Below are 13,427 nucleotides of genomic sequence, written 5' to 3' on the forward strand. Positions count from 1 at the left end.
TGAGTAAAATTTTGATTTATTCACAGATAAGTAAAAATACAAGAGAACTGCCTAAGAGGTCAGAGATGGGAGAGGCATAATGTGTTTGAGAAAGAATGGGTGGACAGTGCATAAATGGGGGGAAGCAAGAATTCACTTAGAGAATTCAGCTATACACTCCAATTCTCCTTCCCCCACCTTTTTTTTTTTTTGTGCTAAGAGAAGAGATGTGTGTGCTGGAATTTATTATGCAGTTAGGCCTCTATTAAATCTGGATGTTGCAGCTGCCAGCTGTCTCAGCAATTGTGTTTCTACTGGTATTGAGAAAATACTGGGAGATTGAAATGCATCTTATGCCTTTCATTTAATAACTGGCACATGCATTCCTGCTGCATCACAGTAACTCTTTTCCTTTCAGTGTTTCCTTCTGCAACATCACAACGAGATGTTTCTGGAGCTATGATGCTATCGCCAGCTGAGCACCATCTTGGCTGTTGTATCCCTTTATGCTTCACTCATCGGAACAATTTGGGAGGGTTGCAGAGCACTTCGTACACAGCTAGTTAACATCCCCACTGTGAAGAAACCTGAAGAGACAAGGAAAAACAGTAAAGTAAAAATAGCAGGCCATTATCACCAAATGCTCTCAGACAAGAAGGCAAAACCAACATATTAGACCTGCAGATTCACAACTGCACAAAAAATCCCACCAGCCACAGATGGCAGGCTGATGGCTCAGAGAAGTCCTGATTTTGCTTCCTTCTGGAGATTGCAGGATGGGGTAACCCCCTGAAGATCACCCAAAGTATTTTTGTAAAAAAAAAAAAATCAACAAAATAAATGCTCTGTGCATAAATCTGCATAGGCTGAGCTATATGGAAATACAGAAAAAGAATGTAACTCAGAGAGAAACAATTTCATAATATTACTTCTGTTTATGGCAAGGAAGAGTATGGGATGCAAATCAATGCCTTTGCATATTTTCTTAAATAGGCAAAATATATGATTGCCTGCATTCTTCAAATCCAATGATTGATGATACATGTTTGGATTTTTGGCAGAGTTAAAGGATACCTATTCATTAGATGTCTGGTTAATTCTGGGGTCAGAATGATCTCTTGAATTGATTGGGTCCACCTTTCAGTGTGACCAAAGATGTAAAACTCCTGCTTAGTTTTAAAAACTACCACCCAATTCCCAACTTCATAAGTACAACCAGATGACTATAGCAAATGATTTCTGGGGAGAGGGCGAGATCAATTTTGTTTAGTTCCAGTTCTATTCCCAATTAGCAGCGCTTCCTGGAAGTTACCAGATAAACTTCCAAACGTATAAACGAAGTTTCAAACTGCGCACACTGGGTCCTGCTATCAGTAAATCAAATTCAGTCTTGTAAAAAAAAAACTTTAGAAAATTGTAGGGATGAAATCAACAGTCTGTACAATCAGGTATAATGATTCTACTTTGTAATTGTAAAAAGTTTAGTATACAGCATATTTCAGAGAAATCTCAAAAGATGAAAAAAAAATACAGAATACAAAATTATAAAATACCTAGGAGAAAATTGCCCTAAAATGGCAGTGATATTTCAGGTACTACTATTATCTTAGAAAAAAACCTTTTAAATAACTCCTTCAAAGTAGGCCAACAGTTAGAATTATGCATTTGTGATGGCATAAAATAGAAAACCTACCATTAATGGTCTAGAAATTTAAGTTCAAATTTAGCAAAAGCTACAATTATGGCTGTAGCGAATGATTTCTTTGCTAGGTTGAATGATGGTTAATTGGTCATAATGACTGCTCATTTGAGGTTTTGCTAGAAGATAATTCTACCTGGATCTTTCTGGAGTGTTTTGAAGGACACTCAGCTCAGAAAAATTGAGCATCCTCCACACTTTAATTTCTGTCAGAGAAATGGGAATTTGGGAAGCTGCAAAATTGCTTGATGTTTGTGGTGCAAAATAAGCAGGCATCATTTTTGCACATATGTGAGAACAGTGGCTGCTGTTCTGTGCACACACCAAATTGGGGTAGCTGTAATTTTTACAGGTAGTCCTCAACTTACAATAGTTCATTTAGTAACCATTCAAAGTTACAACGGTACTGAAAAAAGTGACTTATGACCATCTTTGTTACAACCTTTGTAGTATTCCCATGATCATGTGATGAAAGTTTAGCTGCTTGGTCACTGGTTCATACTTATGACTATTGCAGTATCCTGGGGTCATGTGATCACCTTTTGCAACCTTCTGATGGGCAAAGCCAATGGGGAAGCCAGATTCACTTAACAACTGTGACAAGAAATGTCATAAAATGGGGCAAAACTCACTTAACAGAAATACAGGGCTCAATTGGACTACCTGTATTTATTGTTGGCCGGAAATTCTTCTCCAATAACTCCAAGGTTAGGGACCGCTTGGTCAAGTATCTTCATTTACCCAAGTGATGCATTACATCACTTCTTTCTATGCTCTGACTCTATTTTGTAGTGAGCCAGACAGTGTTATTGTGTTATTTGAATGTTCTGCCTTTGCTTCCTTAGTCCCACCTTTTCAGGAACGTTCAGTGAAAGTGATTCTACTTTGCCCCCTGCCACACCTTTTTATTTAGTTATGAGTGTGTGGAACCCAATTAAATTATTTTGCTTCTGAAATTGTTTTATAGCCCCAGAAACCTTTCCCATCCTACGCTTAAAAAAGAAAAATCTATAGGTACAAAATGCCATGTGCCCACAATCCCTTTCAAATTATAGAGACCCTCCTTCACAGCTTTATACAGATTTAGTTTTCCAGAAGTCTAAGCTGCCTCCTAAAGCCATCTTAATATTGTATTAATTTTAAAAATCTAACAAAATATGGTTTCTAAAGGTAACCAAGGACTGCATCTACAAGAGCCAGATCAGTATGTATTCTTTTGGAGTTATAAGCTGTCATTTACTAAATGCTGGTTAACCATGTGTAGCCTGTTCCGGTACAAGTGACCTTTTCAAGGATGAGCGGTGTGTTAAGCATTGTAAGTAAGTTCTCTCATCTGTCATGACAGATGTTTGATTTTTGTGGCATTTGCAGGGCTGCACAAATGATGATGACCAAAATAGCACATTTGCCAGTTGTAAAGCAGCTACCTTGCAATGTACATTAGCCATTATTTCAGCATGATGAATCTGACTGCTCAGGTTTCTTCTAGCATATATTTATCAATATTTTGGAAACCATAAGCAGAAATGCTGTTCTGGGAAAAGGCTGTTCTTTTTTAACTTGTTATGTGGATGTTGTATTTCCATCAGGATAATTGAAGGAAATTTTTTAGAATCGGCGTAAGTCATAAAAATAAGCAAATTTCTAACAGAGTGCTGTATAGAAGTGGAATGGATTAGATTTTGATGTTGGCACTACTTTTATTTCAAACTAGGCCAGGTGCAAACCTTTTCTCCAGACCAATATAATTATTCATTTGACACCCCACGAGTGGATAATAAAGTTCCTAAAATAACAAGTAGGTAGAACTTATTCAAAAATGAAAGATACAGTGGAACACACACATATAGTTCTGCATCTTGCATGATCCACCTTGCTTGTATACATATATAATCCCTTTACATTTTATACTGTCAAAATGTACATATCTACATTTTACCTACTTCATTTGTTTGCCACACATAACATAAAACTAACCATGTTTGTATATACCTATATTTTAAAAAAATTGCATTTTATATAATTAGGAATGGATTTTTTTCTATATAATTCATCAATCTATATTTAGACCAAACAGAAACAGAATCTACTGTAGTTTCAGATATAGTTTTTATTTATATATGTAGAGTGCTTAAGTTTTAAATTTCCTTCTGTTCTTTCTTCTCAATCTGAAAGAAAAAAGGAAACATAAAAATCCTTAAAATATATAATATATCCTACAATTCATTCCTTTCAGGTTATCAAAATCTTATTTTGTAGATGAAACTCATATTAAACAAGGTATTTAAACATAGATGGGGAACACTCTATGAAGGGTTTTCTATATAGCTAAAGATTTCTTTCTGACTGAGAATCTTTAATGCTTAATGGATAATCTCACAGAAACCACATGTTGCACATTACATTATTTGCATTTTTCATACTGCAATCACAAATATTACTTTTGCCAAAGTAGAGGGGGAAAAGATGGAATCAAAGCGGTATTAAAAATATTTCAAATGCTAAACTATTAATCATCTAAGTTATTATTCTGCCTTTCTGCTCTAGCACAGCTCCTTAAGGTGGCCAATCTATATTAAAACACAATTAAAATACATATAGTAAATCCTTTCTTCAAGGATAACTCTACTTTAGATATCCATATGTATATAACAGATATGATTTACAACTGCATTCCTCAAGGTTTTTAAATCCCCCCATAACATTGCATTTAGTCCAATCCCTTGAATTCACAAGAACTTCTCTGAGAAATGACCATTCAACTTACAGCAATACTCTTCATGTTGCAGCCTCTTTCACTCAAGTGATAGTTCATACAGTCAGTTCTTGCTGACATCCAGCCTGAACCATTTTGCTTTTGATTTTTAATCACTACTTCTGGTACTATCTTTTGGAGCTATACATGAAATTCACTTTCTGCTCTCTATGACAATCTTCAGGTATACAAAAACTATCTTAACTCCCCATAACTGAACCTCACTATGCTTGTAGCCACATATTCTTGTCGTTTCCGATATGTGGTGCCCAGAACTAGACACAATATTTCAAGTAGTCTGACAGAGTCAGAATAAGTATTCAAAAATGCTGTTTAATAATCTGTTAGAGAAATATACCCAAGCTGAAGTATCTTGCTAGGGCTCCTGTTTAAGAATGGGATGTTTGCTTTTCTCAGGTCTTTTGGAAAATCACCACTTCTTCAAAATTCTTAAGACTCCTGAGGGTGACTCTGCAATCATCTTTGCCACTTCCATCAATACCCTAAAACGTAACTCATCCTGGAGACTTGAATTTATTTAACTAAATTCTCTCACACCTTCCTGTTTATCCTACGCTATAGTTCCTGGATAATAACAATGATATATTAGGACTCTATTTCACTTCTAACAGGTTCTGCCTTCTTGTTATAACTGAACAATTTACTATTTGCAACACTTTTGTGGCTATTGTTTCTAAAAAGCAAGAGTTTTGGGAGTCTTACAAACGCCAGCTCATTCTGATATTTTTCTAACATTTTTCTTTTAGTGGCTTTTCTGGATAAATTCTGCTTCGGTTTAGAACTCTTCTGAAGTTCAAAAAATCTCACTCTTTTCATTTCTTCTTTTACATGTATCAGATTTAATGATTACAAGATAACTTTCCCTCAAAATGCCAGATACCACATTTTCAGCCAACCTTTTTCCAGTCAAGATTAATTAGAATTTGTAGCTCAGCTGTGTATGTGCATGTAATTTTAAGAACATTCTACAAGTAAGACTAAAGAGATGGGCACTGAAACTCTTCCTAAAAATCTACACTGAGTATGGTCCCCAAGCATTTTATAATTTCAGAGTAACTGAAGGGAAGGCTTTCTCCCACATTCCCAACAGACAGTCATTACAAGCAGAACCAGCTTTATAAGGACTCACCTTCAGGACAAAATTGTTTAGCATTTCTAAAAGTTTAACTGTTGTAAGACCTTTTCGGGGGGAAAAAAACCCCATTGGTAACAAGTACAGCTGTGTCTAATAGTTATAAGGACTTTCTACTGCCTTGTTCTGATTGGTGGTCTGGCTGCGGCCATAGAACTTTCTAGCACTCCCAATACTTTTCATAGCAACCCTATCCATAATGCATTTCAATAGCCTAGTTGTGATGTATTTATGACTTTGAAAACTTACTACATATGATGGGATTAGGAATGGACCGGTTGTCTTATATAAATAATGTCTTTGCATTTCAGGGAGGGACTTTACTCAAATTATTTTCTAAATGTTACTGAATCATGATTTAAACTGCTATGGGGGGGGGGGAATACTATAGTATTTGAGGAAAACTATGGTTCCTGCTATAGATTCAAATACATTAATTTGAATTCAGGTTTACATGTACAGTGTTAGTAGGCACTGACCCCAGAATAAAAGTAATGGCAAATCATTTCTATTATATTATATAGATGCATAATGAAGAGCTGAATCTTCATTAGATGGCATCGTTATCTTTTTTATATGCACTGTTTCCAAGTTTACCTATTAAGAAATTTAGCAAAATGTCACGATACAGTTCATTAACAGTTTTTTAACAGTTTTTTCTTTTTGAACAGTTTTTTCCGAAGGCCATCACTCTGCTAAACAAATAATTCCATCAACACTCAGACTATTTACTGAATCTGCACTACTATTAATCGTCTCATAGTTCCCATCACCAATCTCTTTCCACTTATGACTGTATGACTATAACTTGTTGCTGGCAATCCTTATGATTTATATTGATATATTGACCATCAATTGTGTTGTAAATGTTGTACCTTGATGAACGTATCTTTTCTTTTATGCACACTGAGAGCATATGCACCAAGACAAATTCCTTGTGTGTCCAATCACACATGGCCAATAAAATTCTATTCTATTCTATTCTATTCATTAGCTTACCACCAATTGAATTTTATTGAAATTAAACCCAGAAAACGGTTTTTATCATTTCCAAGAAGCAACTCAAATAGCTTGTAAAAGACTTCTAGAGAACGAAAACAAATAGGAATTACCTGTTATAACATATTCACTGCTTAAGCAGCTGATGCCTTACAATAAAACAGGGACCACCAATACCAGTTAAGGTAAAGAGAAAGGTTCCAAGTAACAATTTCCATTTGTTGTCAACTGAGAATGGGAGATTCTGAAAAGATAAGAATGTTGAGGGTTTTATCAAGGTACTTAGTTATTAAACAAAGTTAATGTATAAAAAGTGAGTTGGTCTAAATCCCATTTAGTACTTAGCAACCAAGTACTAAATGTTCATTCATAGTTTATAGTTACAGAAGTACATCAGTGTATTCCTAATTTTCTAAAAAAGAGGGTCACTCACACGGATTTCATAGTTTAGTATCAACATCCTTCAATTCGAACCTTATTTACACTAGCCCTATTTTTATTTCACATTAAAAAGACACTACGTATGTCCTTTAGATGCCATCTTGGATACGAGTATGATCTGAAATTAAATAGTATCTGAACACGACTTCAGAATAGGTACATCAGAAAGCGTTTACAGGATCATCGTTATTCATGCTGTTATGCTATCATCACCTGTACCAGTACAATTAAGAAAATAGTCATATATTGCACTAAAGGCCCCTGCAGAAACAGGAAAGTGATTATTAAGAATATTAAAAAACCACCGCCATCCACATGGAGCAGGGCTTTGGGCACATGCCTTTCAAGCTGCAGCGATAGAAAAATGGCATTTCTAAAAATGATTCCACAGTGTGAAGTAAAAATAATGTAATGTCGCCCCCACTTTTTTTTTAATTTAAATTTTTATTTTTTAAAAAATGTATCCTTTTCATGGATTCAAAATCATGTTTATACTTTTATCTGTTATCTTATATATGCTTGACAAAAAATAAATAAATAAAATAAAATCCCGTATCTGGAGCTCAGCCCACGTGGTTCACACTACGGGGATCCAAAACGCGAACAGAGATATTACAAATATCAAATCCTCACAAAATTAATGGCGGCTCCTTTATTCTCTACTTCGAAAAGTCTCCTCTTTGCCGTGATTCAAGCGTTCGGCCCCGGCCTTCCAATGCAACCCAGTGCCATTAAAATAAGAGGCTGAAAAATAAGAGCCTCCTCCCTTCCCAGATTATATTTTCCCTCAACTGACTTCGAAAGGCAAAGGAAGGAGCCTCTCTCCGGTATCTTCGTCCCGCATCAAAGGACGGCCGGGGCAGGGAGCGGGGAAGCAGGCCTAGCCCGACCTGCCCAGGAAATCCGGCCCCGGCCAAGCCGCCGCTCGAGGGGCAAGAAGTAACGGAGGCCCTGAATTCGTAGCCTTCCCCCGCTTCCATCTTACCTTTCCCGGCCCATCTTCGTAATGCATCCGCCGAAGGGCGGAGGTGCCGAACCGACGGACGCTGCTAGCCAACATATCGGCCGGATTGAGAGCCCCGGCGACAGAAAGGTTGCTTCTCCCTCACGACCTTCAGTTAACCTAGAGTCACGTGACTCGGGCGTTATGGGAGAAAAGACCGTTGCCGAAAGGCAATATGGGAACCGTAGTTTTAGGGCAGCAAAATGCCGTTGCTTTCGAAAATGAGTGTTTCTTCATAAGTATCCGCCTTCTAGCGTCAACCGGGAGAGTTTCGCGGGTGGTATTTGAAGAATTAAAAAAACAAAGTACCTCACCCTTCTGTAAATATGCACTTACTGATTTGTTTAAATTAAATCCCTAATTCTAGCAAATAAATACAATGCACAAAGCGATTATTCCTCTCCCCCAAATTCCTTGTCAAGGCCGGAAGCAAAAGGAAATAAACATAAATATCATAAATGCGCTTCGTTACAAGTAAACAATATCTAACTGCATAAAAGCAAAGAGAAAGCTTGGTAGAATACTGACAATAGTGGTACTAATGAAATCAGAATGTATGTATATCCGTTGAACGTGCTCCTCATATTTAAGAATAGATGAAACCGATAGTGGTGAGTTAAAAATGCGACAAAAAGAAATGGCAAAAGAAACGAGTGAAGGCTGGAAAATGCAAAGGTGTATGTATGTTCACCCTGTACTCCCTCAAGTACTGCTAGGGTCATTAAATTAATAAAACTATGAGTATAACCTGGAGCTTCGGAAGTAATACCTAAAAATATAAATTTACTTAACAAATTTGCATGGCACTTAAACTCACTCCCAGGTGATTCTGGGTGGTTTACAGCATTAAAATCCACAACATAGAAACCATAAAACTCCACTTGCCACTTCTCATGGCAGCAGCAATACAATCAAACCAACCATTTATTTATATTTATTTATTTTATTTATTTATTTGTCATAACAATATATACAAGCGTTACATAAAAGGTTATAAATATATGAACGTATATATGAGGAGAAATGAGGTACTAAAAACGTGTATATACATAGGAAAAGAAACAGTAGGACAGGAACGGTAGGCACGTTTGTGCTCTTATGCACGCCCCTTTAGAGTCCTCTTAGGAAAGTGGTGAGGTCAACCGTGGACAGTTTTTGAGTGAAACCTTTGGGGTTATGAGAAGAAACCACAGAGTCAGGTAATGCATTCCAAGTATATACAATTCTGTTACAGAAATCGTGTTTTCTGCAATCTAAACTGGAACGGTTGACATTGAGTTTGAATCTGTTTGTAGCTCTTGTGATATTGTTATTGAAACTAAAAAAGTCATTGACAGGAAGGACATTACAACGGATGATTTTATATGCTAAACCCAGATCCAGTCGAAGGCGACGAAGTTCCAAGTTTTCTAGACCCAAGATATCAAGTCTGGTGGAATAAGGTATTTTATTAGTTTCAGAGGAATGGAGAATTCTTCTCGTAAAATACCTTTGGACACGCTCAACTGTGTTGATGTCAGATATATGGTAAGGGTTCCAGACAGGAGAGCAGTAATCAAGAATTGGCCTAACAAATGTTTTATATGCTCTGGTCAGTAGCGTGGTGTTTTTTGAAAAGAAGCTACGTAAAATTAAGTTGACAACTCTTAGAGCCTTCTTAGCTATGTAGTTGCAGTGGGCTTTGGAACTTAAATCGTTAGATGTAAAAACTCCAAGGTCTTTGACAGGGTGGGGTCATCTGCGAGGCAATGTCCATCAAGCATGTACTTTGTGATTGGGTTCTTTCTTCCAATGTGCAAGACTGAGCATTTACTGGTTGAAATTTGTAGTTGCCAAATTTTAGACCAGGCAGATAGATGATCAAGGTCCTTTTGAATTGTGGATGCATTGTCAGTGGTGTTGAAAAGTTTGACATCATCAGCAAAGAGAACACAGTTACTTGAAATATCAATACAAAGATCATTTATGTATATTATAAAGAGAGTAGGTCCAAGAACGCTGCCTTGAGGAACACCACTCTTGACAGGAACAGGATTTGAAAGAGCATTACCAATTTTAACTATTTGTTGTCTGTTTGACAAAAAAGCAGATATCCAGTGGTGTAAGGGTCCTGAAATGCCATAGGATTTTAATTTTAGGAGAAGTTTATCATGTACTACTGAGTCAAAAGCTTTGCAGAAGTCTATGTATATTGCATCTATTGATTTACCTAGATCAAGATTAGTAGTCCATAGGTTTTACAGTAGAGAAGTTGTAGATTGCATGATAATTTTTCCTGAAGCCAAATTGTTTATTTGAGAGAAGGTTGTGCATTTCTAAGTGTAAGGTAATGGATTGGTTGATGATGGATTCCATAACCTTGCAGGCGACGCAACATAGGGAGATAGGTCTATAATTATCAACTAAGCTGGGGTCGCCTTTTTTGAAAACTGGAATGACTGTGGCTAGCGACCAGAGACTGGGAAGGGAACTGGTTCTAAAGGCTATATTAAAGATTATACTTAGGGTTCTGCTAGATTACTAGAGAGTTTTAAAAAAGTAAGCCCAAAGACCATCAGGTCCAATGGATAGAGATGGCTTCAATTTACTTAGAGCTTTACCAACATTTTCTTCTGTAAAATCAACAATTGTTAAGTTGTCATGCTCATTGATTGTACAAATTTGGAATGTTGGATGAGTGCCATCACTGTTGACAAAAACTGATGCAAAGAATTTATTAAAGAGGTTTGCTCTAGATTCTTCATCATTGTATTCATTGCCATCAGGATCTTTTAGAGGTGGCATGCGTCTAGAGTTTTAAGCTTGTTGTTGACAAAATTATAGAAGGCACGACTGAATTTGTGCGCAGAAGATCCTCTTCTTGCTTGGTGTGGTAATTTGTGCATTCAGTTTTATTTGGTTGCATATAGTTCTGTAGCGTTTTTAAAATTAGCTACATAGCCCTTTTGTTTCTTTTCCAGAGGATCTTTTTAGATTGAAGCTTTTTATTGATATGGGTAGTTTGCTTTTCCTAATCTTGATGGTAGTTAGTGGTACATATAGTTCGATGACTCTGTTGATTTCAGTAGAAAAACTCTATAGTGGTCTTCAGCAGTTATACAGGTTGAGAACAGATTTTGCCAGTCTAGAAATGAAAGATCATTGTTTATAGAGTCATAATTGGCTTTTTTGAAGTTGTAAATGGGAATGCTATTGATATGATGGTTTAAGTCACAACGTATATTAAGATGGAAGTCAATCATGCAATGATCACTGTTGGAAAAGGGTTCTCTTATTTGTAGTCCATAAATGGTATTGTTATTGTTGCAGAAGATGAGGTCAAGGCAGTTGTTTAGTCTTGTATTATTGGTTACAAGTTGTTCAAGACCTAGGTTAGTAACAGCGTTGTATATTGTTGTGTGGATTGGATCAGTTGTACTTTCGTTAGTTATCCAGTTGATGAGAGGTAAATTTAGGTCACCCAGGAAGATGAGTGGATATGGGCAAGAGGCAGCCCAAGTTAGTAATGAGGTTAAAATATTAGCATGAGTAATATCGTAGTCGGGGGCTCTGTAGCATAGAATGAATCAAGTGCGGTATTAGATGATAGATCACATACAATAGTTTCAGGAAGAGAAAGTTTGTGGGCAACTTGTATGTTTTTAGATTAAGTGACTTTTTATAGAAAATAGCCACTCCACCACCTCTTGGTTTTCACGATCTGAACGGTGAACTTGATATTCTTTGTTTAAAATGATGGAATCAGGGATGGAAGAGATTAGCCATGTTTCGCAAATAAATATAATATCAAATGTACCACTGTTTAGCAGGAGGATAAATTCAGGTAATTTGTTAAGAATACTTCTTGCATTCATCAATTTACATTTAAAATCTGTAGAAAGAGGTGTTAAAGAGGTAAGAGGCGTGCATACCTAGTTTTGAATGTTAGTTGGTTGAGGATATGTATAACTGGTGGTTGTATTGGAGGTTGGATGGGTGGATGGAAGTTTTGGGTAGTGAGTGCTTGGATGTTGGGTACTAGACTGTTTGTTGATAAGGTTTGTTGGATGGATGGTTGAAAGGCTGGTTGGAAGGTTGGTTGGATGGATGAACGGATGGCTGGTTGAATAGTTTGTTGGATAGCTGTACGGATGGCTGGTTGAATGGTTTGTTCGATGGCTGATTGGATGACAGTTTCGATGGATGGTTGGCTGATGGGTACTTGATTGGTTGTTGGGATGGCTGGTTGGATGTTATGGGTGATGGGGGGTTTGGTGGTGAATTTTGATTGAAGGATTTAATTTTAATGCAATTGGCACGGTAATCAATATATAGGTTTGATTCACCATTATCTTGTCTTCGTTTAAGCTCAGTGCGGAGTTCACGAGAACGTATCCGCTGCAGGAAAGATAGATCAGGGCGTGATCTAAGTTTACTGTAGGCAGGATTAGATTTAGCAATAGAGTTGATGGTATATATGAACTTACGTTTGCTGTTCTCGTTTATGCAGATGACTCTGCAGAATCTTGGTGCTATTGATCCGTCACTGTTTTTATATTCAGGACCATCTCTGGAGACTGAAATAATTTCATTTGGGGAGATGGATGATGAATTATAATTTCCAATTAAGTTTTGAATTTTGGTGATATCGGATTCATTTGTGTTATCTAGACCAAATAATATTGCATTATTTATTTTTTGGCCTCTCTCTAAGGCATCTCTAATTAGTTGGTCAGTAGTAAATTGTTGTTTAGGTAGGGTTGAAGGATCAGTATTATGTAAAGGTAGATGAGTTGGGAAGAGATTTAGATCAGTCGAGAAATCATTTTTTTGTGTTGTAATTTGTTTTATCAGATTGGTGAAGCTTTGTTCTATAACTGATAGGATTCTTTTCTAAGTTTTGTTCAATGGCTAGTATTCTTTTTTCTAGGTTTTGTTCAATAGCAAGTATTCTTTTTTCCAAGTTTAGTTCAATTGTAGCTATTATTCTTGCTTCTAAGTTTTTATCAGAGTTGGATTTTTTGGCTGGCATAGTGATAGATAGATAGATATATTTAATATTATTATTTTAAATAAATTATGTGATAAGTAATGAAGAAGTATCTTTCTTATTATTTCTATTTTAATTATTGAATAATTTTTATAATTATTTTAATTATTGAATAATTTTTATAATTATTCGATAATTGAGGAAGTATCTTTTCTAAAACAATCTTTCTCAATTACTATTTCACTCTCTTTCACTTACACTGGAATAAATTTGGAGTAGGGATACTGGAGGTGCAGAGAAGGAAGTGATGTGAAAATGGAGTAAGCAGGGATAGCAATTGTGGATGCTGTGATCCACTATGTTTATGGTGGAGATTGGTGGGAGATTTAAAAAGACCTTTGGGTATGGAGGAGGAAGTAGAGTGGGCGG

At 36.4% G+C, this 13,427-nt stretch overlaps 1 protein-coding gene and 1 non-coding gene across 3 annotated transcripts; both read right to left on the reverse strand.

Moving 5' to 3' along the window:
- Positions 1 to 8,200, reverse strand: LOC131191974 (cytochrome c oxidase subunit 7C, mitochondrial). 2 transcript variants are annotated; one of them, XM_058170681.1, is made up of 3 exons: positions 8,012 to 8,200; positions 6,699 to 6,829; positions 1 to 566 (listed from the first exon to the last, which is right to left on the reverse strand). In XM_058170681.1, exons 1-2 carry the CDS (start codon positions 8,084 to 8,086, stop codon positions 6,713 to 6,715), a joined length of 192 nt encoding a protein of 63 aa, XP_058026664.1. In that variant the 5' UTR covers positions 8,087 to 8,200; the 3' UTR covers positions 1 to 566; positions 6,699 to 6,712. The 2 variants fall into 2 exon arrangements, with proteins under 2 accessions (XP_058026664.1, XP_058026663.1); XM_058170680.1 differs by lacking the exon at positions 1 to 566 and adding an exon at positions 3,771 to 3,846 and having other exon boundaries at positions 8,012 to 8,180.
- LOC131193778 (small nucleolar RNA Z39) lies at positions 7,184 to 7,245 on the reverse strand. Its single transcript, XR_009154029.1, has one exon. It is a non-coding gene; the product is annotated as a small nucleolar RNA Z39 (small nucleolar RNA).
- Positions 8,201 to 13,427: the final 5,227 nt, after the last annotated feature.

The sequence above is a fragment of the Ahaetulla prasina genome, chromosome 2 (assembly GCF_028640845.1).
Source record: "Ahaetulla prasina isolate Xishuangbanna chromosome 2, ASM2864084v1, whole genome shotgun sequence".
Taxonomy (NCBI): domain Eukaryota; kingdom Metazoa; phylum Chordata; class Lepidosauria; order Squamata; family Colubridae; genus Ahaetulla; species Ahaetulla prasina.

Coding starts and splice junctions, on each gene's coding strand:
- LOC131191974 (XM_058170681.1), bottom strand. CDS start 8,086: ATGTTGGCTAGCAGCGTCCGTCGGTTCGGCACCTCCGCCCTTCGGCGG. Junction 6,830..8,011: donor ACGAAGATGGGCCGGGAAAG/GTAAGATGGAAG, acceptor TTATCTTTTCAG/AATCTCCCATTCTCAGTTGA.